This window comes from Ixodes scapularis, unplaced genomic scaffold, assembly GCF_016920785.2.
Source record: "Ixodes scapularis isolate PalLabHiFi unplaced genomic scaffold, ASM1692078v2 PGA_scaffold1__304_contigs__length_218370807, whole genome shotgun sequence".
NCBI lineage: Eukaryota > Metazoa > Arthropoda > Arachnida > Ixodida > Ixodidae > Ixodes > Ixodes scapularis.
Window position 1 is genome coordinate 33,784,366 of NW_024609846.1, and position 27,313 is coordinate 33,811,678.

A 27,313-nucleotide genomic window follows, 5' to 3' on the forward strand; every position below is an offset into this window, starting at 1 on the left:
AATGAGTAATGCTATATGCACTCCGGAGTGCAGCTCGGCCGGAAATTGTTATATGCACTACGTTTGTCTCGTATAAAATGAATGATCACAACGAGTCTTCCAACCGGTGGCATAGCGTGCGGTTTGGCTTCAGCGCGCACGGGGAACGGACGTGCCTTTCGTCCCCTCCCCGCGTCAGGAGCGATGCCGAACGGAGCGACCGCTCCCTCTGCGGTGACCAACGGGATCACCACGGAGTCCGGAGGCTACCGCATGATCTTGCCGGCGCTGCCAAGTGGGAAGAGGCTGACGGAGACGGTGTTCCTCCACGGAGACCCTCAAGGTAGGCCCTACCGGACGCAGGATTTTGCTGAAGCACTCGAGGGAACCGTCGGCATGAAGCACGTGGTTGGGCTGGGAGCTTTTCAGTTCAACCACGTGTGGATATGCACGCTGGACTCCGCTGATGCAAAGGAAGGCCTCGTGGCCCTGAAAGAAGTCACTGTGAAAGGAAAAAAGTGCGTGGTCATTGACCCCAATGTCAAGGAGGCCGTCGTCCGGGTCAACTGGCTACCGACGTACGTGACCGATGGAGAAGTGTGCGAAGCATTCGCGGAATATGGAAACGTAACACGAATCACCAGGGAGAAGTGGAAGACCCCAAGTGGAACTTACGAAGTCGAAACCTCGGCAAGGGCAGTGACAATCACCATGAAGGAAGGAACTGCAAAGGATGAGCTACCACACCAGGGAAAAGTGGCCGGGTACCCCGTTCTAATATCTGTCCCAGGCCGACCTCCGATGTGCCTCCGCTGCAGCAAGCTGGGGCATATGCGCAAACAATGCCGGGCGCCTTGGTGCCGCCATTGCCGAGGTTATGGTCACCTGGAGTCTGAATGTGTGCCCACCTACGCCGCCAAAACCAGGCGACATGCGGACACGCTTCAAAACAGCGACCTTCTGGACGACGGTGAGGTGGGTGAAAGCGAACCTGCCGCCAACTCGATGGAGGCGGTAACACCGGCCGAGGGGGGTAACGAGGAGGAGCCAGGACACGAGGGAAAGGACAAGGTGACGGACGTTGCGTCCACCTCCAAGAACGCAACTTCGCTGCCGCAGGTTCCAGCAAAGGTAGACAACCCTAAAGCGTCGAGCACCGTGGAACAAGGGAAACGCGCAAGGGGCTCTAACGACTCCAACAACGAAAGCGCGTCGGAGAGGCAAGCATCGCCGAGCGACATGCCAGCGGACGCAGCCGCTCCGGTGCGGTCTTCTCAGACGAGCGAGGAGGAAGTCGCCAAGGGCACCACCAAGGTCACGCGCCACAAATCGCGTACCATACTTCGTTTCAGCTTCGGTCCGAGCGCGGCCGATGTTATGAGCCGAAGGGCCAATCAAACAGCGCAAAAAGCGCAGCGTCATGGCCTGCTCTCTGTGCCTGATAGGACTAGACGGCGGAGGAGCACGCACAGAGACACGGCGAATACCGGCTGGTCCTATCAACTGCAGAGAGCACGCCATGACGTTGTGCCTGTTTCGCTGTTTGATTGGCCCTTCAGCTCATAACATCGGCCGTGCTCGGACCGAAGCTGAAACGAAGTTTTTTTTTTTTATAGAAAGAACGAGCAGGCGGCCATCCCAGCTCTGCGCCCCCGGGAAGTGAATGTGTCATCCCTGGACTACCCGCCGCTGCACGGGAAGGATTAGCCCCCTTCCCGGTCGGTGAGAAGAATTTTCCCTTCCCCTTGGGCGGCCTCGCCGTCGTTCCCCTCTTCACGGTCTTTTCTTCCTTTTTTTCTCCCTTCCGCTTCTCTTATCATCGCTTATCTCTTGGTCCCCTAGAACTAAATAAGCCAACCTTTTGAACAACATTAAAATAGCCACTTTCAACTGTGTAGGCGTAACAGCACGAAAGAGGAAGCGGTTTTTAATGGATCTTCTGAACGAAGAGCACGCCGACATAATCTTTTTACAAGAGACGAAAATCTGCTCGGCAGAGAAGGCAAAGAGTTTCGTCCAATTCTTCGGGCACATCTTTTGGTGTGTACACACGCTAACCTCGGACCTGAACCGCGCCGGAGGCACCGCCGTCTTAATCAGGAAAAGTACCGGCATCCGGATTGCTCATCCTGAACTCTGCGCCGATGGACGTTTCGCGCTGGTTGACGTCTTGATCGGGAATGAACTAACGCGACTAATATCCGTGTATGCTCCTAGCAACCCATCAGAGCGAAAGGATTTTTTCATTGGACTCCGTACACAGCTCGAGACCCCCGCGACGCTCGTCGTCGGGGGAGACTTCAACTGTGTGCTGAATGGCCGCGACCGAGTGCGCGGATCAACGGTCCCCAGAATCGATGTGGGCGCCAATACGCTTCGCGACGCTGTGTGCGACTTCGATCTTGTGGACGTGACTCAGGTGCTCGACAGTTTCTCTCCGCGCTTTACCAAATGGCAAGGTGCATCCCAGGCCAGGCTGGACAGAGTATATGTATCAAGTGAGCTATCCGACGGGGTTCAATCCTATGACGCGAAAATCGTGCCCTTCTCGGACCACGGCTTCGTCGCCACAGTTCTACGAGCAGGCGCGCCGGTGGCCGAGCGAGCGCGACGCAACACAACATGGAAGATGAACGCCAGCGTCCTGGAGAGCGAGGAGTTTGTCGGGAAAACGAGGTGTGCTCTGGAGAGGCTGGTCGAGAGCGGCGTAGATGCGGTCACCTGGGAGAGTTTTAAGGCAAATCTCCGGGAGTCGGCCTGCGCGTTTGGCCGTTGCAGGGCTGCTGAGGCACGTGAGACTCGAATCCACCTGGCCAAGACCCTGCGGATGCTTCTAGAGGAGGAGGAGCAAAACCCTGGAACGTTTGCGGACGACATAAAGAACTGCAAAGAACAGCTGCTCGGTATACTCGAAGAGCGCTACAGGGGAGCTCGAGTCAGGAGCAGAGTGCAGGCTCTTGAGGGGGAAATACAGCCTTGCAAGATCTTCCGCACACATGAGAGACAGAGGGTGAGAGAAAACACCTTAAGGGAAGTGCGTGGCGAGAGGGGCGTAGCAACATCGCAGCAAGAAATTGCGGGCGCGTTTGAGGAGGCTTTCGGGAGGTTGTTTCAAGAGGAAAACCTGGACGAGACCGCCTTCGAGACCCCCTGGACGAGACCGCCTTCGTGCCCGAAGAAGCAAGTGACCTTATGAACTGTCCAATTCGACTGTCAGAAGTCAAGCAAGCTATACAAAGACTGTCACGCAACAAGGCGCCCGGCCCGGACGGCATTGGAGCAGAGTTTTATAAGATCTTCTCGGATGCGCTCTGCCCAATCCTGGTTCAGGTGTTCGAGGACATAAAGAAACGCAAGCTGCTCCCCCCGTCCATGAGGGAAAGTTTTACTGTACTGATACCGAAGAAGTCAAAGACAAGTCCTGTAGCTGAGGTCACTGACTTCCGCCCGATCAGCCTACTTTGCTGTGACTACAAGATTCTAGCCAAGATACTGGCAAGACGACTCGACACTGGGCTTAGATCCGTCATAGGGCCCCATCAGAGCTACGGGATCCGTGGCCGATCGATAGCGCGGAACCTGCACGCCATGCGCTCCGTCTGCGAGGCGACCGCTGTGGGTCACGAGCCTCTCGCTGTGATTCAGCTGGACCTGCGTCAAGCGTTTGACAGGGTGTCTCATACATTTCTCCATGCAGCACTCAAACACTTCGGTGTGGGGGAGGAGCTGCGGGGGTGGATAGCCCTCTGCTACCGCGACATCAGCACACGCCTACTCATCAACGGAGACAGGGGAGCGCCCATCCGCATAGGGAGGTCGGTCCGTCAGGGATGCCCCCTTTCGCCAATTCTCTTCGCGCTGCAGCTTGAGCCACTATGTCGCGCGATCAATGAAGACCAAACTATCACGGGACTACAGCTAGGAAACGAGAATGTCCGCGTTTTAGCCTTTGCGGATGACGTATCCTTCGTTTGCTCTTCCAAGAGACAGGTGGAGACCATCTTGCGGCATGTGGAGAATTTCACCGTCGCAGCAGGCGCGTAGATAAACAGGGAAAAGTCGGTGGGAGCGTGGCTTGGGGGATGGGCAACAACGCCAAAGCTCTTCGCAGAGATTGGCTGGACCACGTCAGTCGGAAACTATCTCGGTGTTCCTATTGACCCACAGGGACCTTCCTCCACAGTATGGAAAAAGGCTGCCAACTCGGTATCATCCAAGCTCTCACCCTGGCAGTGCAGACATCTCTCCTTTTTCAACCATGCCTACGTATGCAACGCTGTCATATACCCAGCCGTTCTCTACAGGGCGCAGGCCGTATGCTGCCCTGGAGTGACGGCCAAGAGGATACACAGAAGCTGGGCCGTCTTTGTTTGGAAGTCATCCATGGAACGGACACGGCGGGAGAACCTCTTCCTACACCAGGAGGGCGGAGGTCTTGGCCTGGTAAACATCGTGCTCAAGCTACATGTACAGCGTTTTCTCCTCTTCCGGGACGCAAAGGACCCCGTTCTCCTGAGTGCGCTACACCACCTCGGCTTCCCTCACCTGGGAAGATGGATGGTGACCACCAGTGGCCGCACAGCGAAGGCAGCCGCATTGCGCTTTTACAGCGAAATAGCGGCCTCCAACGAGTTCTTCCTGGCTCGGTTCTCCTGGGACTATTTGGCGACCGTCGGCAAAAGAAAACTCTACTGGGACACAATTTCTGTGACCTTTCCATCGCCTTTGTATAGGCCGCCGCCAGTACCCGACGGCACAGCAGGACTCTTCAAGCTCGTGCGCCGTCTCCCTGTCTGCGGCCAGCAAGGACTTTTTTGTGCGCATGCATCTGGAGGTGCTTCCAGTCAAAACATGGCTGCACCGGAGGGGGATTTTTGTGTTCTGGTCGCTCAACTGCGACCTCTGCGGTGCCACCGAGACCATCCAACACGTCCTTGTCGAGTGCTCGAACGCCTACCTGTTCTGGGACGAGATGAGGACGATTTTCAACCTAAGAACAGCTTTCGACGTAGAGTGGGTTAACCTCAAGTATCTGGCTCTAGGCGGCAGGGAGACGGCAGAGGTGACCTATGTGTTGGTGCTACTAGGACTGCACGCCATCTGGCAATCGCGCACTGCGATGGTGCAATGCCACATAGACGCACGCCCAACCTGGGACTACTTCGTGGCCAAGCTGGACTGGGTGATATCACTGATTGACAGGGGGACAAGCACAGCGACCGACGAGTGGCGGTGCGTGGAAAGACAGCTGGAGGCGGGGGTATCCGCCGTAGGCACCGGCCTCAGCGTGGTGGGGTTTGGCGGCTACCTCGCGAGAGCCAGTGCGGGGAAGCTGAGTGAGGGGGGCGCTGCGCGGGGGCGCCCTGTTGTGTTGTAAATACGTCATGCCCACGCCCATATAACGTATCTTTCCTCTGTTTTGCTCGGGCCAGTGACGGTCAAGTTCGTTCTGCTTTGTAAGTCTATCTGTTCAACTGTTGTGCAAACCACCTGCGAGTGGAAATCATCTGTAAATAATATGTAAATAAATGTGTTTAAAAAAAAAAAAAAAAGAAAAAAAAAGAAAAGAAAAAAAAGGTGGCATAGCGTAGGGGTTAGCGCGTCCGCTTCGTACGCAAGTGGACACAGGTTCGAATCGCAGTGATCCTACATTTTTTTTTTTGAACGTTGTTTTGACGAGGCATTTGGCGATATTTATTTTTCTTTTTTAAAACACCGAGTGTTGTCGACGAATCTTCGCAGACTTCGCAGATCGGGGACAGCGGGGCTTGGGTTGCCGGCTGGACGCCGCGAAGCGGCGTGTACTGGTTAACTTTTCTAATTAGCAGCCGTGTATCTGCACACGCGCAGTTCGAAAAAGGGTGGCCCGAGCGGCATGAGCTCTCAGCGTAGTGCATATAGCAATTTCCGTCCAAAGTGCACTACGTAGTGCATATAGCATCGCTCTTATCGAATACGCGGAGAAAGACGTGTCAAAGTTCTTCATGGCGGTAATTTTGTTCCGTGTTTATCTCGCCCAATGATCGTACTAGGCGATCTTCATCGGCGAGACCGAAAGAGACAGGTGATATGATTCAGAGATTTCAAGTAACTTACCTTGCAAAGTCTTCCTCGGAGATTGTCGAAACTTTTCCGATCGATCCGGTGGAGCCATTGTCTTTGTCGCTGAAAATTTTCTTTTCCCGTCGGGAAGGCAAAAAGCTTCGGTCCTTTCGCAATGCTGTTTGTGCAATCAACAGGGCAGCATGATGGCATCGCGCTGCCGCTGAGATCGTAATAAAAAATGAAAAAAAAAAAAACTACGTCCGCTAACAACGGAGCCACCGCTACATCTCGCCCAGCGATGACGCCGGTTTCTAGCAGACCACCGAATCACGCGGGATCATGGGAAGGCAACGGCCACGTGTCGCGCCCGATCCAATTGAAGCGAGGGGTAAGAGAACTTTTGAGAGGAAAAGGGCATGGGCGAGGGGAAATCTCTCTTCCCCATTTCAGACAATGGTTTGCGCTACCTTTCAGTATATACGGGCCTTAGCGAGGTCACGCGCTCTGCTGGTCCATTTCATTTCGTTGAGTACTCCACCTCAGCAAAAACGAAGGTCCTATATATTTTCTAAAAAAACATATCGCACAACAAGCGCACGGAGTTTACAAGTTGCTTGTAACTCCGTTCAATTTCATTGTCAACCGTCACTCATGCAATGTCAACCTTACGATCGGCCTTTATCGACTGGAGCGCATTACCTGACCCAATTGTTTCCATAACTGACACTGATAAATTTGCTATTGCCATTACCTTCTTTTTTGTAACCATAACAAGACTACAGCGTGTTCTGTTATTAAATAATTCTGTGCTTTTTTATGTCTTCACTCTTTCGTATAATGCCCTTAAGCCCTTTAGCAAAAATAAATAATGACGACGATGATGAAGCGCTAATAACGTATTATTATTTGATATAATACCTAGGGCTTAGCGTTTCAATATATAGCAAATAAAACCCTAAAAGCAGTCGACGGTACATATATTTCGAATTCAAAATTACCAACAAAAAAAAATTTGGAAACTGCTGGGTCTAAAAGCTTGATCGCGGTTTTCATCCTTTTCTAATATCCTGGGAAGGTGTACGCACGTTTCTTTTTGTCTGTACTGTTCTGAGAATGGCTACAAAAATGTGGTCTCATCCCTTCATCAAAAAACGAAGACAAGTTTCATCCGGCAATAGTGGAACACATCCCGCCCTCTTTTCTATCAATACTTAGCCTTTCTCCCGGACACTTCCCTTTCCTAGAGGATCATTCACCTTGCTCCGCCCAAACCTTGATGAAAACTAAACCTGACATCTGCGTTGACGGCAGAGGTTCGGGAGACTCTTTCGGACATTTCAGTACCTTCGCACCGTGGCTGCGAGACGAGTGGGATTCGGGATTAGGTAAAGTATTAGTTAGGTTTTCAACTCAATGGCGCCGCGGTAATATTGACTGAAACATATATCAAGTACTACCAAGTACGACTGAAATTCAAAGTGGGGAACGCGTGGCTTACGTATACATGCTTTTTTACCTATAGGCAACCACTGATAAAACTGCAAGGTGAAAAGCGGGGGCGGGGGGGGGGGGGGGGGGGGGGGGGCTCCGCGATTTTGCGTGCCTATACACCTTTCCAAAAAACGCTCTTAGGCCGCCGCCATGTTGCTGATGCTGATGCGGCTGGTGCGACTTCCGCGCCCTCTTTCAGCTAAACATTTTCTGCCACTCTCTTGGACTGTGAAGACCCGCTCAGTGCGGTTCTCTACCTACGTTTTTGCGGTTTTGCATTCGACATTTTCTCGCCCCTCTTGAAAGTTTCCACTTAATTTTTTTATGAGTGCTGCATACCCTTTTTGTGTTTTCTTCCATTGTGAGAAATAAGGCTGCTAAGTGTCTGCCATTCAAGCTTTTCTGCTCAACATTCACGGGGAACGAAGGAGCTGAAGGACGTCGAACGACTCTCGACGCGATTTTGCGAACATTGTTCTCTCCCCTCCCAGAGATAATCCGCGTAGAATCCTCAGTCACCTTCAAAAATAGTTGTCCGGGTTGGGGTGGGAAATGGGTCAGTCGCGTTCGTTTCTTTGCGTTGGTTCTGTTGAGAAAAAAAAAAAAAAAGAACCTCTCCCCAAAACGTGCCCCAAAACGAAGTCATCTTGGATTCCGTCCGATCGTCAAGTCGTCGACTATCGTCGACGCTGACTGTATTATTTGAGATTTTGCTCAAATAAATTATTTTCAAATAACGCTGCATCGTGTGGTGCGTACAATATATTGCTCGAATGACAACACTCATTAAATTGTATGTCCGTGTCCTGTCCAACGGGAGACACGTTATTTGTGAGCGTAAAAAATGCATGCTTTTCGGCTCTCTTCCGTTGTAATTTATTTTTGACAGCTAAACGCTATCGTTTGACATCCGGTGAATCGCGCGGTGCCGTCAAAACCTGTCGTAAGAAGAAAACACAAATAACTAGAACTATATATCCAGTCGCATTCGTTCTGTCGCGCGCGTACCCAACAAAAATATTTTATAAATTTTTTATTACTTTTTTTTTTTAAATGTGGTACAATGCTTTCTCAATGACCTCGGGAAAATACATGCACCATGAAACACAAAATACAGCGGGAAAAGATGAGAAGTTAGCCGCCAGCACAGTTCGAAACTGCGCCTACGCAGGCTGCGCCTATCGAAATCACAGTCCACTCGGCTTGGATTTGTAGGGACAGTGTTGCCATTTTTTCTTGCGCGCCGATAAATTGAGGTTAGTAAGTCACCAAACAGTCGCTAGATTTGCCAGGAAGTCGCTAAAATATTCGCTGGATTCCAAAAGCTTATTATACTGTTTTAAAGTAAGCGAACCTCAAATAATCATATCTCAGGTATTTTGTGAGGTTAAACTTACACTGAAAAACAACACGGACGGTTTTTATTTGTAATGTTTTATTCGGGAAGCTACTAGGTGGTGAGTACGAAAGTACGAATAAGAAACGGATCCTTGTTAATTTTAACACGGAAATAATGACTGCGTTGTCTTCAAGAACAGTTCGACAGAACAGTCTAGAAGAAGAAGAGTTCTTCCTCGATAGTGACTGCACTCAAGTCATCTAAATCTGCCGATGTCGACGGTTCGTTGCCAGCTTTGTATGCTTCAGCTGTGCCGTTTCGCCGAACAACCTTTGAAAGTTCGTAGTCGAAAGCGAAACCCAAGAGAGCAGCCGCCAGCCAAGAGCGGCTGCGCTCTTGGCTGGCGGTAGCAACGCTCGGCGGAGAGCACGTAGGTACGTGGGCGCGGGAGAGATGGTCTGCAGTGTTGACAGTGTTGAATATTTTTTTATAAGCGCGCCGCTAAATTGAGCATATATCTAAAGCATACTGGGACAGAGAAGCAAAAGGGTTTAGTTTAGCCCGCGAACATCTCTAAAATTGTTAAAAGTAACAAGATTACGGTTGAACACCAAAGTAGCTAAAGAAGTCACTAGCCGCTAAATTATAAAAAAAAAATCCGCCGCTAAATGTATAAAAATCGCTAAATCTAGCGACAAAATCGCTAAAATGGCGACACTGAGCAGGGACGCCGGTGAGAGTCTAGCCTCAAACCCAGTGACTGGGCTCGAAAACACTTTGCTGCCCGTGGGGTCGTGTTTCTTGGAAAGGTGTATAGGTTGTATTCACTGGCGGTCATCGCTGAGCTCGCTGCGGCTTTCGAACCACTGGGGAAGAGAGAGAGGGGGAAAGCTGCTTTTGTACGAATTTCGAGTGAAAGTTAATCTTCTATAATCTCCCAGAGGGAGAATAGCGACTTCAGGGGAAGCCTGGGACGTACAAAGGAGAGTCCCGGCAAGAAGAGAGTTTTTCCTTCCCTTCTTCTCTCGTGATTGCCCGAGAGCTGACGGGAAACTCCTCCCGAGCATGCGCTGTAAGCAGTTACCTCAAATATGGCGCCCAGTGAATATCCGCTATTCCGATGTGCACACCCCGTAGCCCCCGTCTCTAGTCACCACTTTTGTCAGTTCCCATACTCCTTGTCACCTCAAGAAAAAAAGCAAGTTCCGTGGATTGTTCACACTCCGCACGAAGTAGTTCTTACGAAATTTGATTGTGAGAGGAAGAAGCGATGTTTTTGGCGTTTTTTTAACGTTTACGTTTAAATAAATACGTTTTAAAGCATTTACCTTCGTATTACAATATATATATATATATATACGGGTGATTTCGTCTCAACTCAAGCACAAATTTTAAGTCGAATTTCTAATTTTTGTAAAAAAAAGTGAAAGCCGCTTACAACTCCCTGTAACGCCGAATTAGAGCGCAGCTCTTGAGGAGGAGGAGGGAAGGGCACTGGGGGGGGGGTTAAACTAACCAGGGGGGGGTCACGTGACCTTGGGGGGTCACGTGACCTTGGGGGGTCACGTGACCCCCAATGCCGATGATGTCATCACTGACGTCACTGATGACGTCATCAGTGACGATGACGATGCGGGTTCCGATCACGTCATTAGTGACGTCACTGATGACTTCACCAGTGATGATGACGATGACGATGCGAATGTCGGTGACATCATCAGTGACCTCGCTGATGACGTCATCAGTGATGATGACGATGACGATGCGGATGTCGGTAACGTCATCAGTGATGATGACGATGACGATGCGGATGCCGGTGACGTCACCAGTGATGATGACGATGACGATGTGGATGCCGGTGACGACATCAGTGATGTCACTGATGACGTCATCAGTGATGATGACGATGCGGATGTCGGTAACGTCATCAGTGATGATGACGATGACGATGCGGATGCCGGTGACGTCATCAGTGATGATGACGATGACGATGTGGATACCGGTGACGTCATCAGTGATAATGACGATGACGATGTGGATGCCGGTGACGTCATCAGTGATGATGACGATGACGATGTGGAGGCCGGTGACGTCATCAGTGACGATGACGTCATCGGGGGGTCACGCGACATCGGTGGGGGTCACGTGACCTCTGTGGTCACGTGACCTCAGGGGAGTCACGTGACTTCGGGGGGTCACGTGACCCCGGTGGGGGGCTCGCGCGGTGCACTATGGGACATTTCCCATGATGCACCGGGGTCACGTGACCTCGGGGGGGTCACGTGCCCCCCCCCCACGAGGTCACGTGACCCCGGTGGGGGGCTCGCGCGGTGCATTATGGGACATTTCCCATGATGCACCGCGCGGTTACGCCGACGGCGACGCCGCTCAAGCCGGAAACGAGCCCCTAAGAGCTGCGCTCTAAAGTATGTGTTCTCGGGCAATTCCTATAATAAAAGAAGACGTAAACGGCGAGTTCGTCGGCTTTTTTTCTCTCAAGTTATGGACCGTTGAAGCGGCCAAGGTGGAAACTGATATTTTTCCAGCTTATCGGGGGTGTCATATTTCACATCATCGCTTTTCCGTGCTTTTTACTCTACATAACTATAACGTTTTATAAACAGTCTCGAGATATGCTTTTGTTATTCTAATTAAGCGTCTAGGTTATAAGACCCTTAATGGTTTTAGAGCGCAGCTCTTCGGGGCCCGTTCCCGGCTTGAGCGGCGTCGGCGTCGCCGTCGGCGTAACCAAGGTCATCCCAAGGTCACGTGGCCCCCAAGGTCATCCCAAGGTCACGTGACCCCTCCCCCAGGGTCACGTGACACTCAAAGTCACGTGACCCCCTGAGGTCACGTGACCCCCCGAGGTCACGTGACCCGCCCCCCGAAGTCACGTGACACCCCCAGGTCACGTGCCCACCCCCAGGGTCACGTGACCCCCGCCGAGGTGACGTGACCTCCCCGATGACGTCATCGTCACTGATGACATCATCGGATCCGCATCGTCATCAGAGATGATGACGATGACGATGCGGATGCCGGTGAGGTCATCAGTGACGTCACTGATGACGTCATCAGGGATGATGACGATGACGATGCGGATGCCGGTGACGTCGTCAGTGATGATGACGATGACGATGCGGATGCCGGTGAGGTCATCAGTGACGTCACTGATGACGTCATCAGTGATGATTACGATGACGATGCGGATGCCGGTGACGTCATCAGTGACGATGACGTCATCGGGGAGGTCACGTGACCTCGGCGGGGGTCACGTGACCCTGGGGGTGGTCACGTGACCTGGGGGTGTCACGTGACTTCGGGGGGCATCCGCATCGTCATCGTCATCATCACAGATGACGTCATCAGTGACGTCACTGATGACGTCACCAACATCCGCATCGTCATCGTCATCATCGCTGATGACGTCATCGGAGTCCGCATCGTCATCGTCACTGATGACGTCATCAGTGACGTCACTGATGACATCATCGGCATCGTCACGTGACCCCCCAAGGTTACGTGACCCCCCCAGGTCACTTCACCCCCCCAGTACCCTTCCCTCCTCCTCCTCAAGAGCTGCGCTCTAATTCGGTGTTACAGGGAGTTGTAAACGGCTTTCACTTTTTTTTTAATTGTCAAACCGCCTCTTTGCGACGATATTTGACGAAGTTCTGCAACCTGTGCTGTGTGACCTACTCAACATATTTTTATAATCTTTACATCAGCGTAAAGCTCCAATCAAGGTCTTTCTTTTGAGCGTAATCTAAATATTTCGCGCTAAATATATAAAGCGCTACATGTGCGTGAAGAACTACTATTTCAAAGAAACTAGCAAGTTTAAATTCGATTTTTTTAAAAAAAAACACCTTTTATTTCTTTTATTTTTTATTCACAGTTAGGTAATATAGTAGTCTATCAGAAACTACCAACAGAAATTGAAATATATTGTTTTTATAGCCGCTATTAAGGCTCGAATCTCGTGCTATGAGCGTTTTGAACGGGACTCCCCACAGGCGCTCTGCTGAGCAGAAGTTTGGCGTATGTGAGGTTTTCTATTTATAGTTAGCAGTTACCTCAATATCCTACCATAAACATTATTAAAATGTGAAGCAGTGTACTTGAAAAAAGTACTTCGAAGTCCGTATCCACAAGTGCGGGCACCCGGCGCTTACTTCCTCCCAATACGGGGGAATGCAGATCGTCAGAGAATTCCTCTGTGGTCTTTTGCTTTCGGCTTTGAGTTTGAAATACCGAACTTGATATGTAATCGTCATATTTTTTTATGTCAAACAGATATTCAGCGCACATACATATGTACGATTTAGTATCTGACGCTTAGGAAATACGGTTCATTTTGTGCACATACGGACTCTTTCGTAAAGTAACAAGCATTTCGTAGCGTGTAAGGCTTCAAATGTGTTAGTCAGGCATTTAGGTTTCATTTCTATTTTCAGTGATTCATGCCGGGTTACTTAGACTTTTCCCTCTTGACTTAAGTTTGTCCGGGAGTTCAGATGTTACGTATCTTCTCCGTCAATACATAGGGCGAAGCTCACACGCCTTGCAAACCCCCCCACTGCCAAGTAAATAAATATTGTTAGGATAAATACTGTGGCTTCCTTGGCGTTTACACTCAAAAATTAAGGTAAGTACTAACATTAAATAGAAAACCTTACATAGGTCAAACTTCTGCTCAGCTGAGTGTCTATGCGAAGTCCCGTTCTAAACTCTCATAGTACGAGTTGCGAGCCCTAATCGAGGCCATACAAACAATATATTACAATTTCTGTGGGTAGTTTCCGATATTATGTAACTGTGAATAAAAAAAATATTTGTTTTTATAATTTGACTTTTTGCAAGTTTTTATAAATATTCGTTTTTCAGGCAAATTTTTCGCATTATATGTTTAACGCCATATATTCAAAGAATACACAAAAGAAACAGCTTAATTGGAGCTTTACGGTGATATAAAGGTCATAAAACTCTATTAATAAGGTCACACGGCACCGCTTGCTGAACTTCGTCAAATATCGTTGCAGAGAGGCGGTTCGACCATAAAAAAAAAAAAACACATTAAAGATAGTATGACTTAGACGCTTTATTAGCATAGCTCGCCGTTTGCATCTTTTTTTAATAAAGAAATTTACAGGTAGCCACAAAAACTTTCAGAGGAGTTAATTAAGAGTTAGTGTATTTTTGTGAGTCACTTGTATTACTGGGCGACAAGTGAACGAAACCCAAAATGTAAGCTTTTATAGCCGCCATATAAGCGAAATATTACATGTTCTGTTTATTTTGTTTATAATTGCACTGCATAGGTAGCTAGAGAAAACAATGAGCCAAATAAAAGGGAGGCTTGTTAGAAAATCGGCCTCCAATTCGCAAAATTTTTTAAATAGTTCTTACTTTACGACAAAACACTGCCCTTTCTTTTTTACATACAACATCAAACTTGTTATCATTAGAAGGAGTATACTCTAAGCTTTCTGAAAATACTAAATATGTTAAGACAGCTTATATATGCCACACGTAAGAGCTGGTAAACTTTGACAAATATCGTCCAAAAACGTCATATTGACAAATTTTCTAAAATATATTTCATATAAATAATCATGTTAAAATTATTTATCAGGGAATAAGTGTGTTCACGGCTATCTATTAAAAATAAGAGGCGCCAATATTGAACTAGTGTATTTTTGCGAGTAAGTTCATTTACTGACGTAACAGTGAAACAAAATCAGATTTAAAGCTTTTATAGCTGCCAGACAAACAAAATATTACATTATCTATTTATATTACCTTATAAAGCACTGCAATAGCTGGCTAGAGAAACAAAAATCAGCCAAATAAAAGGAGGGTGTTTTTTTAGAAAATTGACCTCCGATTCGCAAAACTTTTGTAGTAGTCCTTGATTTACGAGAATACACTGCCCTTTCTGTTTTACACATACAATTTACTTTGCTTTCAAAAAGAAGAGTATATTTACAGCCTTCGGATAGTACTAAATATTTTACTATATCTCAAATAGGTCACACGGAAGAGCAGGTCAAACTTTGACAAATATTGTCAAAGGGACACACTTTTAGAATATTTAAAACAAAAGTGAAGCTAAATAATCACAATAAAATTATTGACCATAAATAATTCCTAATGCCGCTGTCCTGGAGGCAGCAGAGCTTCAAGCCTCGGCAGACATGGCTGCTCTATGAAGGGTTGAGTTTGAGCTTGCGCAGGAGACAAGGCACCCCCTTATGCCACGAAAATACAACCACTTGTGCAACTTGTTCCAGCCGGGCTATTTAAGGACGGTTCACACAGGGGCGACGCTACGTCAAGTTACGCTACTTTACGTTACGTTACGACCGCTTACAAACGCTTACGTTGCGAGTCACCGCGGCATCCATGCATCGAATGAAGCGCGGAGACCGGTTCAAAGAACCGCCTTGCTTGCGACATACGAAACATGACTGTACCCGATAACTCCTCGCGTAACGCAAAAGAAAAGAAGAAAAAAATCGTAAGCAAACGCACTTGTATGAACTAACCTTTACGCTTGTTCCGAGCCCATCGCACATCGGTGCATGGGTATCTGTCCAAATAAAAATGAAGCCAGTCGCCCTGATCATTTTACCAATGATCTACGGATCTTTGTGCCAGGGGGCGGCACCACACGCAGACGGACCCAGCCGAGGAAATGGCTGTCGTGTCCACGGTACATCCTCAATCTTCACCTTGAGCAAGCGGACTCCCTTGCACAGCTTGTTTCATCTAAGGCTGCGTCACGAAAACGTCGCTTGCCTGCCGCCATCTAGTGCTCCCACGGTATAAAACAGTTCCGTATGCGTTTGGTAAGCACTGTGCCCTTGTGAAGAAAGACGGCGAAAAAAAAAAGTATCGTTTTCACCGGAATATAGGTTTGCCATGTGACGCTAAAGACGAATGTCGAAGGTCCTATCGTATGCTTAATTTTTAGACCCAAATACGTTTTCTGTTTTGTCCTTTAACGAAGCCCCGATGTAAGTCGTATGAAGAGCTTTTATAAAACTTCATAAAAAACTTACATTTTTTTAATGTTTATACCGATAGCTTTTTACGATGTGCGAATCGCACAGATAATCTACACTTGCCTGTTTAGGTATTTGCTGAGTATTTGCCTGTTTGCTAATTCTCAATTGTTCTGGAGCGCCGGAGAACACTTACCATCTCGTTTATCAATATTGCAGTTGTCAGCGCGTACCGTAAATGCCAACAATAAAACGTCTAGGGATAACTGGATGGAAAACAACATTCTGTTGCACTGAGTGGAGTGTTCCTTCAAATGTGTAAAAATCGAAGGGCCCCGAAGCGTCGCTGAAATACGTGGTGGAGTTTACTCTGCAAGCAGGTGCTCTCATCTGCACCGTCTGCACAAGGCTACGTTAAACAGACTGTCCCCCCTGTGCCATTTATATCGAGATCTGCTAGTTTAATGCTATGAAAAAGGTCATTAGGCACGACACCAATCGTCCATCAAGATCAGGGTTCCAACATATATTTGGACACGGGTGCTTCCTGGTATCAAATTAAATGTGTGTGTTCTCCGAAAAAGCAAGACAGTGCGGAGTTGCAGAGACCGTAGCGACCTATAGTGGTTGCGAATATAACAGTTCAGGAGAAGCTCTTCCACCCTCTCCACTCCAGCGAAGCGAACGCTGGAGAGGAATTTTTCCCCTCTTGAGCATTCGATCTCATCGAGTAGAAAGATGTGGGAGGAGCTTGCGGACGAACCAGGACCATTGCTGCGGCTTGTGTCTTCCGTATGGGAACCAAAACGTGCATTTGATTTTGTTCGTTGTGTAAAGTTCCCGTAGTTATTTTAGTAACCGTTTTGTCACTTCCGCTCAGTGAAGCACCGAGAACGTCGTAGTATAAGTTTAGTTGGTAAAACTTTATTGTAATACGAAAAGTAAAAAAGGCGCATATTGACATATTCAGGGCGGCGCGTGAAGATTGTGCAGTGAGAAGGTTCTTGGACGCCTGCAAGAGCGGTTGTTATTTTCTCGTATTCCCAACTTTGGCGATTGATACGTTTGAGCCGTAATGCCTAACTCAAACTGGGATGTAACTTTCACGGAGAGAATGTGTCTTACATGAAATGAGTTATTTGGTATGCCAGGTTCTTGTTAAAATATATACGGCGAACAGTCCACGCGTCCTCGCTGCATGCGAGAAAATTCCATTATTTTATACAATATGACTATACAAAGAATATCACACCAGTTGATCACCGGCGAGCGCTTAGCTCAGAAGTGCAGCCTGCTTCAAGCGCAAATTACTTGGTCGCTTGCGGGCCCTTAGTTTTCTATTTTTCTGACACCCTGCGCTAGAGTTTTGTTAAAGAGCAAGTGCAGGGGACACTAGAAAATAGGGGCGTGAGAAGCACTTTTGGCGCCTGAAATTTGTTTGTGTAAGACACAAGGGATCAGAAGATTGCTCCGATACCAAAATTTTAGCCCGTGAACGATAGGAAGCGATGTTGTTACTTCCATTTTCTTACGAGAAATTAAAGGGTATTCGGGCCTAGCCTTGTATAAATATAATGCAAATTTTCTGCAATTTTATAGGCTGCTTGTATCTCGCTGTTAACTTCTTTCGATATAAAGTCAGATTCAGGATAAATAAAGTGGCAAGAGACATCAAGCAACTATTCGTTTTTCCGCTCTACAGAAACTAGAAATGTGGCGATGCAAGATTTAAATGGGGAGGGCCGCTGGAGACTTGGTGAAATAATCATAAAAAATAATTAGTGTTCGAACAGCGCAAAGACGACTGGACCCCACCGCAGTACCTTGTTGCAGTTTATAAAAAATAAGTTTGCTGGATGCGAAGCAGGGATACTATACAGGACCCCACCGTCAAGGAGCAAGATATACGCACCGCGGACACTCTGGTAGGTGCATGACTGTGACGTCATCCCGTTTCGGACACCTGACGGTTTTTGTGCACCGTACGTGTGCCCCACAATTAGTAGGCACGGAGATCATGTCGCGTATCGGCAGCCAGGGGACGAAAATTATTTCCTAGGCGTTATAGATTCCACGGAGCGAAAAAGGCACGTAGATCCGTTCACCATCAATGGCGATATACGAATGCGAGATTGTGTTCATTATTCTATTAAACGATTAAGTCATAGCATTGTTGCACTCATCACTTACAGAAAGTTGCTGCATAACTCTTAGCCAGCGGTGCGAAACGAATTCAAGTGATTACCAATCCTGTTATTCAACAAATGACCTCCATTGGGTTACTGAGAATGTCATTAATTTTAGACGTGAATAGATAAAACTAAACATAACACAATTAGATAACAAAATACAACATAAACTGAAGAGGAGTGTAGAATATTCACCAGAAGCCCGAAATAAACAGATATGTATATAAACGTAAAAAAATAAAATAAAAGAATGCTAATATTTATAAATAATTGCTGATCAAGTGTTATACAGACACCCTGTTCAGGGCTTATACCTTAACTTTCGCTGGGTTGCTCCAGTAATAGATAGAATATTGAAGGCATAACGTTGTTACGATCTTTTAGCAAATAAAAGCAGCTGTCGCTCTCCTAAAAAATATGTTGTAAACACGGTGCCAAAAGTTACCGCACATAATTGAAAAAGAAAGGTTAAAAACAAGCTGACATTTGAACCTTCAGCAAAATCTTCAATTTTTTGCGCCATGAACTATACAATTCAAGGTTTTTTTTTTGTAGCGACACAGCACTTGTGCAACTGGTTAAATGCGGATATTACAATGCCTGCCCATGCTCATGTCTGAGAGGATTACAAAACGAAAGGTCGAATGCTAGTTTCCAACATTTTGAAAATATGATTTCACACGACTTAGCGGGTGTGATTATCCTCATCGTGATATACGGTAAGTGTGATTGCTCGTTACAAAGCAGCTGACCCCTCTATTTAATTTCATCGTTATTCAGTCGGATTGTAAGTTCTACTAGATAAATTGGAGTGGTTAGGATAACCAAGAAAATTGATTTCATATCAAATGTGGGTAAAATTAAGGTCAATTTTATTTTAGAGTAATTTTTTATTCGGTAGAGCACTTTATGTATGCAGTAATGTGTGCGATTTGAAATAGTAATTTAATAAGTTACGATTACGTTTTGATATGGTATCCAAGTATACTTGGGTAGTGTATCAAATAGCATAATTGATAAGGTTTTAGTTGAGAGTATTCCACTCACTTACGTTTTAGAAACCTGTACATTACTATTTAGAAATAACAAATCATCAACTGGTTTCCTCTATTCGGAGGGAAGAGTCGCACTTAAAGACGTACTTTGAAGATATCCGTGGCTTCATTGGAGCTACGCCTTCGAAGACGGAAATATTACCTTCGAATAAAACACGGTTGAGATGTTCTGCATTCCACAACAATGGCGATGGATTGATTACAAAGCACGAAGGTCACTTCGTTAGCTATATCACATTTTTGTAACTTAGCGAGCAAGATTTGGCCTCTTGTTGCGTCGAAAAATTAACATATTTTTTGTCTAGGTTTCCATAAAAATGCTGTGGACATGAAGGAGCAGATGGGCTATGACTCATATGATACTTCATAATGCAAATCCTCATTGCGTTTGTTTAAGTATGAATTGAAAAAAAAAATAATGCTTGGATACTCAAAAAAATTCCGTGGCTTTGGTTGCGAAACATTACGGTGTCATCTTTTCCTCCAGTTTAACGTGGCATGAGAATCGTGTTTATTGCGGCTTGGCCAGCCTGCTCTTGCCGCTCGGCAGTAGCAGCCGCGGGTTAGCCTGATGCAGCTCTGTGTACCTTCCGTGTTCAGCTGCGTGGAAGCAGGGCCCAATGCGATGCGTCTACCTTAACAAAAACGCAGAGCCGCTAAACATTCGGGGATGGGTAGTATACCAATGTGGTGAAAAAACACGGTTCGATTTCTTGAAATGTCCAAAACTTCTAATTTGATTAATATGCGGATGCCAGAGCACTCTGGATACGACGCGAGTTCACAGTTGGGTGCACTGGCCATGTACAGGTGCTCATGCTCTCGAATGCCAACTAGAAGATATGACTGAAGCTCCCTTAGCCTTAGGCTACCTTATGCATTGCAAATTTACTTAAAGCTTGCCCGTCACACACTTAAAACTGCTTAACGGATTTATTTTTAACCGGGGAGCTTACGGCGCTTCAATTCAACAACTCCATTGTAAAAACAAAACAGAGGTCGTTGTCATTTATACGTAAATACTATGAAGCTGTTAACCTCTACCTGAACTTAAAGTTTGAACGAAAATTCAACTGATGTATCAATTTATAAACAATTTAGTTTTTCCCTCTACAATACCTATACTGGTTGTTTCACGGAATGTCGACCAAATCGCTCCTGTAAAGAAAAAATATTAAAGTGCAAAAGATATGATATAATGTTGGTCTCTGCCCAAGGGCCTACTTAAAATAAATGATAGCGCTCACGATAATTGTGGCAACCATTTTTCTTCAGAAACTAACTTCTTTGCTTACTAAGTTTAAAGGTGCAGTTATTTCAAGACTATCTGGTCATCGTCGGGAACAAGTAAATAAGCACAGTTCAGAGAGATACAATGTGACGAGTAACATTTTACTGCAAAAGGAAAACACTCTTTGGAGGTGTTTTTAGGTTTTAGTTTCCTAACCGAGAGCATCATTAAGCAGACAGTCAGTCTCCTCGTTACCAAACCGCGCAACTATCGTGTGCCACGATGCATTCTTCGCATGACAAAGGTGAATCCAGGAATGAAGGTTATACAGGCGCAACGTTGGCGCTCCGAATAATGGTTTTTCATCCGTGTTCTCGTACCCCAGCTTGCGCATATTGCATGAGTGAAAACTGAGGCGGACATTCGCGTTTTCAAGATATTTCCAATTTTTTTTTTAAACTTGATAGATTTAGTGGTTTATGTTGACGCTCTGCAAGTTTCTCACTGGAACGTTATGTTGTTGTTTTTTCAGTAATAAAAACTTAGTTAAGATATTTTGGTTATCTATTATATTTTTCTCCCACAATGACTTCAGACATCTTGAAAGTGTATCAAATGATTGGTTAAATAAACTGTCCATGTGGCTAGGGACGAATCAAATCGAATTGAATATTTCTGAAACTAAATGTATTATTTTCAGGGAAAAAAACAGGGCACTTAACTATGACACTCATATAAATTATAATTTTAACAAACTAAACAAGGTTGAATCCATGAAGTTCTTGGGTGTATGGTTTAACGAAAACTTGGAGTGGACAACTCATGTATCTAAGATACGTTTCACTCTCTCGTGATCAATCGGCGTATTAAATAAACTAAAACTTGTACTACCAACATGGCTTAAGCGCCAACTATACTGTGCACTTGTGCTCTCTCACCTCCATTACTGCTCATTGCTTTGGGGAACGACATCAAAAAGCAACCTTGGAAAACTTTTAGTACAAAAAAAAGCAATTCGGTTCATTGCATGCTTGTAGTATAATGATCACACGTACACTTATTTTAAGAAGTATAATTTGTTCACTATCCAACAGTTATTATTTGTAAACTTTGCAAAAGTAATCTTCAATTCTATAAAAAAAAAACGGAGTCCTTTGATGCTAAATTTACTTTAAAAGATACCGAATACCACTTGAGACGTGTGGAATATGATTGAATTGAAATACGTACTAATTATGGTGAACAAACATCGAAGCAGCAATTAACATAACTTTTAAATAGCATCCACGAATTCCCGATATAGCAAGATCTCCAGATACATTAAAAAATAATAAGGGATTAAATTTTCGAGCATATATAAGATATTTGTGTGCAAGTACTGCCAGGTCATTTCTTTGGGTTTGAAATTTACGTATTTCTTGTTATTTTTGTTTTGTTCTTGTGTTTAATTTGTATAAATACTGTGTGTTCCTTGTAAGAGCTGCGGCGCTCTGAAACCTCTGTGGGGTACGGCACCTGGATCAGCGGTTTTAATACTCCTCTTGTCCCTGCCACTTAAAAATAAAATTTCTAATAAATACAAATACCTATTGTAAGGATTAGACCCTTAAATCACATGCCACTTGCCGTATCATTCGCCGGCACACACTGCCTTAGTTTAGATTTCACGGCCTGTTTTAACAAAATCTGTTCTAATTTAAATCAATCGCCCGGAATTTTCTTGCTATGCCGTTAAAACAGGAAACGCTTCATTTTGCCAGCTCGAACTAGATTTCCTTCTCTCCTACAAGGAGGGTGAGATGCAACAACTGCGATCTTTGAGCACGGGGAACAAGGTCGCAGCCGCAAAAATTTCGTTCTGATAGGAAAGCGAAATTTGTAAATGAGTCTAAATTAAGCGTTTTGTTCTCGGAACATTGTAAAATTCTGCTCGTGCTTTATGTTTTTACAGAGCGGGCTAATTTAGATGTTTTCGACGATGCCCAGAAAGTTGCGAATTTAACCTCAAACTATATTATAAGCATTTCCTTGATGTGAAGATGTGAAGTAATTCAAAATTTAATTATATCGAACGTTTTTGATTAGAATGAAAACTATACCTTTACATATAAGAGTGAAAACGTTATTACTCAAATTATTTATAGCAATAATTATATAGAACTTTATTATTTCTAAGAATAGGCTGTTTGAGAAAAACCACCACTATGGTGCCTTGACCACGTGTCCGACCGGTTTGTTTTCTTCAGTTCAAAAAAGCAATCCATCAATTTCTGCGTGATGACGTCATAGAAGTGTCATGCTGTCGACGATCGCGATCCTGGCGGTGTCACACCAGCGGTAGTGAATATGGCAGGCGCCTGTTCAGATGCAGGGCTCTCTCTATATATTTGGACAGACTACGGGAGCTTCGGCAGACAAGGGCTGATACGCCGCGATGACAGCGGCACTCGGATGTGCTCGTGCTTTTTGCTATAACTTCTACGAGGAACCACTAGGAAGGCGCCATTCATCAGCATAGCACTCCGGCTTCTGTGACGTAATTTGTTGCCACTTCGGGATACCTTTGATGCTTGGGCGGAATAGGACGGAAGAAGCACGCCAATGGCAGACGCGTATCTGCAGAAACCGCGTACTACCCTTGCATCAATCTTTCTTTTTTTTATATTGTCCGATGCATATATTTTTCAAAAAAAAGAAAACGATTGTGCCTGTTTCCCGTGAATCTGCCTGTACCATTATGCTGGCTATAGGACTCCCTGGTTTGCCTCCGATGGCATTCAGTCGCAGCGTAGAAAAGTCAACAATTGTCTGCTGAAGTGCCAACTAAAGAATCGCGCAAATTTATGTCTATTTCTGTTCTGTTGCTTGCTTTAGTTAGAGGTAATAAATATAAATACGACACGGCTAACTCTCCCGGGCATCTTGTAAGTAACAGTTATGAAACAGTATAGGAATTTATTCTTCCAGAGGTTAAGCGGCTGCCACTTGTCAAGACATGCTAATCACGGCACTCCGGTTTGGGCGAAGCAAGGACTTTCGGCCATTGGTCTCTACGCAAAAAACAACCATATTGATTGTGCCTTGCAAAAAAAAAAAAACAAAACATGAGAGCAAAGAAAGACTGGAGTCTGTTTCTGAATACCGTTTAAGATGCATTTTTACTATATTCTTCTGAAGACTCCCGCTAAGTAAGCTATTAACACTTACGAAACATAAATTCTTTGAGCGCTGCGTATATCTAGTTATATGCTCTATTATCTTATCATAGTTGGAACGAAGGTGCCCTTTCGACGCAGAGAACTTGCCATCTGTCCCTCGCTGAACGAGAAAGCCCGGGCGAAGAAATGAATACAAACAAAAGTACAGGACAGCTAAAAAAACATTCAACATCGTAAATATATATAAAAAAGGAGGACGCAAGGAAAGGTTTAAGGCACAGCTGCAACGTTTATTTCACCCTCCTGGTTCATAAGGAAGACCAGCATCCGACCTTTACACTTGTGAAAAAGACTTCGCAATACAAAAGCTTTCAAAATGTCGACACGCTCTTTGAATATAAACTTTTAAGCGTAGCAACCTCGGGTGATATTTAGATATTAGACAGTTTTAGTATAGCGTTGCTGGCTCTTACGTACGCAATACGCAATACTATAGCGTACGCTAAAAATGACCTGCTCGGACCGAATTTAGTTGTGCGTTACGTTTTCGAGTGAACACCGCGCATGACCTTGGTTAGATTGCTAGAGCCGTAGGATTCCGCGTGCTTATAGCGCAACGTTGCTCCTGGAAAGAAATATTGAAAATGAAAAGGTGTCCAATCATTTTATTTCAAATTAAACCAAGCCAAAGCTGCCTCATCAAGCGCACTTTTCTGCGGGATACAGAGGCTACGAGTAAAGGGGTAAAGGCCGGTTCAGACCAACGAGGTAGAGGGGCTTAGAGCGATAAACCGGGGTTCCGGTCTGCACTCGAAAGTGACCCCCATAAGGAGGCTGCCATTGTACGCAAATTTGACCACACGTCACATGACCAAACCAAATACGTGACGTCACAGGAAAGATGGCAGCGCCCATGGAGCGGCTGGCCCCAGCTGGGCCGGAGCTTGTCGGATGCTTTGTTGGTTGTCGTTCGTCTCGGCGAGTTGATTTCAGACGCGGAAGCCGTCATATGAGGCCGGTCGAAAGCGAGTTCAGAGTTCAGCGTGGTGTTTGACGTAGGTATAACGTGAAAATACGGAGAAACGGTGTGCATTTCGCTGGTGACCGACCGGGATATTGCCACGGAAGAGACAATCTGACCTACGTTGCTCGGACCTCGGATTGATTCGGATACCGCTAGGATAAAATTTAAGGCGACGTTTCTGTGCTCTCGTTGACCATCGGAATCTTCGAGGTTTGCAGTGAAGCGTGTGCAATATATTTGGATACACAGTTTAGCGACGGAAATTGCCTGAGTCGTGCTTGGCGGTGTGCAATCGCGGTGCAGCTTCGATCAAATGACCGAGGGCTCACTTCGGTTGTGCGGCGCACCGGAAGACTGCCTTGAAGCTGGTAGTTCCCGTGCCGTGCTGAATGATGCTGTGCTGCTTACAAATTGTTCCGGCGTAGAAGTGCACTTTCACGGAGCACAGGTGTGCGGCGCACCGAAGAGCTGCCTTCAAGCTGGTAGTTCCTGTGCCATGCTTTAGGTGATGCTGTGCTGCTTTCGAAATTGTTCCGGCGTAGACGTGCACTTTCACGGAGCACAGGTGTTGCAGCTGGTATTGATCCCGCTGGTCTGTCGCACGTTTCGTCAACACAAACGTTTCATCCACACTCGTTACGCGAATTGCAAGCTGTCCGGACATTTCATCGAGCGTGTTACGTACCCAGCTCACGCCGCTTTGTGGCAACAGTCTGCAGTGGCTCATTACCAGAAAATTGGTCCCACATCCATTTCAGTTCAGTTCGTCCACGGCAGTCGCCAAACCCCGAAGGAGAGGATTTATTCGGACAGAATGCCACTAAAGCAATGCAGCTTCTTCAGTGGTCAGGATAGATTCTCTACTGCTAGTTTTGTTATACTGTCACGGATCCTTGTTCCAGTCCTATCTTCTATCAATATTCACTATTCTGGGACACTGCAGGTCATGCTCAGCTGTAATCGTATGTTCAGGTGCAGGTACTGGGCACTTTACCCGTAGCCCTTCACTCTGTGTGAACCCGGCGGCTCTTCAGCCAAGTTACCCGATAATGGGACACGGCTGGCGGATTATTCTGTGTCTTATACCCCTGTCGAGCCGTAGGCAAAGTCCTGACCCGAGCCTGGCAGAACAACCGCAAGATGACCGAGTACCACAAGGAGTAACCTCGGAAATACACAACGAAGCACCTGAAATCCGAGCCAGTTGCTGCTACCAGGAAAAACCACCAGAATTCGGTCTCCTGTCAGAAAATCCGAAGCTGACTAAGCCAACAATGACAAACCTGTAGCAGCAAACCGTGTCCCCTCCCACCATTGTTTGCATGCCCGTCGCAAATCACACTCCGACGCTTTATCACGTAAGCTGTATGAAGACGTCAAGGACTGGATTGAACAATATGACAGTGTCGCCCGCCACATTGGGTGGACAGACAACCAGCTCCTGCAGAACCTATACCTGGTCTGCGCTGGTCTGAGAACCATGGATCCTCCTTAACGTCATGGGAAGTTGGCAAGATCAAGCTGAAGCGCGCATCCGTCAGCCAACATCAACGAAAGAGAGCCGCATTCTTGATTCTGTCCAGGACACTGCCCCAATGAGAGCGCCACCGCACTCGTGGAGGATGTTTTGCGCTTGATCGAGCGCCCACGCCCACGCCCACGCCGACCTTGATGCTACAGAAGACAAGAACCTAAGAATCCCATGCGCCTCACGTGAGGGACAACACCTTCGGCAGCCTTGTCCGCAACCCCCAACAACAGTCGAAGTGTTCATATCACTGAGGCTTCCAACATGGAATGTGCACTGCATGCCCGAGCCTGCCACTATGAACAACTTCCCGGCGTCTCGACACTCGAGTTGTCCAGCTACTACTTCGACACCAGCCTCCCAGGCATCCACGACATCACCCACGACGTTGTCTGGGAGGAGATCAGGAAGCTACTTCCTGCCATCAGTTGCCCGGCTTTTATTTTTATTGCCGAGATTGTTTCGGAACAAGTTTGACAGGTATTTCAACCAAGACTTCTGCGAGCGAAGCGGCATCTGACAAACCAGGGGCAACTTACGCCACAATGGCACGACGACCGCACCGGCTGCCCCTTAGTATTCAATGCCAATTCAATGAGACACTCTAACGCTGAAGCATTCCCGACATTGTGCGTAGGACTGTGCTCAACAAAGTACACCGAGGAAAACGTAGGTGATGCGAATGTGCGACCGAAAACCACTTTGCTACCACTGCATGAAGCCTACCATGTCTACCAAAGCAGCCCGTACCAATGAATTGGTCGGCGAGGGTTCGTGCCGCGACCACGGGAGATTAAGGATTACCTTCGACGACCTTTGTCCCTGATGCCGAAGGTGCTGAATCAAAGATTCTGAATCCCTGATTACCCCAAAGCTCCTCATGTCCATCACCTCAACAAGAGGTAAGCACGACAAAGCAAGTGAGCGGCGATGCAGTGACAGTGGATTTGGTGTCGGTTGTCGTCCTAGGACAATACCTAAAAATTTACTGACACCAATTTTCTGTGTCCACTCCACGAAGCAGACAATTTCCAACCTTGAGGGAGAATGCCCCTGAGTGACTTGAAGGAATAGAATGGTTGGTTGCTCTCAAAAGTGGACTGCAAGCATCACCAGGCTTGGATAGCAAACAAAAATTGTTGCCAGCTTTCAAGTCAACGGTACAGCAAAAGGCACAGCCACGTAAGCAATACATGCCCGAACTTGCTACATTGATGCCGAAAACTACCAGGAAAATTTTCGGATTAGAAGCCAGCCCTGCAGCTTC

At 46.5% G+C, this 27,313-nt stretch overlaps 2 protein-coding genes across 2 annotated transcripts in view; both read left to right on the forward strand.

The window, feature by feature from the left end:
* Positions 1-249: 249 nt before the first annotated feature.
* On the forward strand, positions 250-1,686 carry LOC115324567 (the record flags this gene model as incomplete). The annotated part of the gene is made up of 2 exons (XM_042290124.1): positions 250-1,199; positions 1,596-1,686. Coding segments are annotated over 2 exons (1,041 nt in total), but the record flags the coding sequence as incomplete, so codon positions are not given.
* A 3,265-nt stretch (positions 1,687-4,951) lies between these two features.
* Positions 4,952-27,313, forward strand: part of LOC121835676 (serine protease grass-like) — a 60,177-nt gene continuing 37,815 nt past the window's right edge. Inside the window, exon 1 of the mRNA XM_042290125.1 lies at positions 4,952-5,315. Coding sequence (XP_042146059.1) covers positions 4,952-5,315 — 364 coding nt within the window. The remainder of the gene's footprint in view (positions 5,316-27,313) is intronic.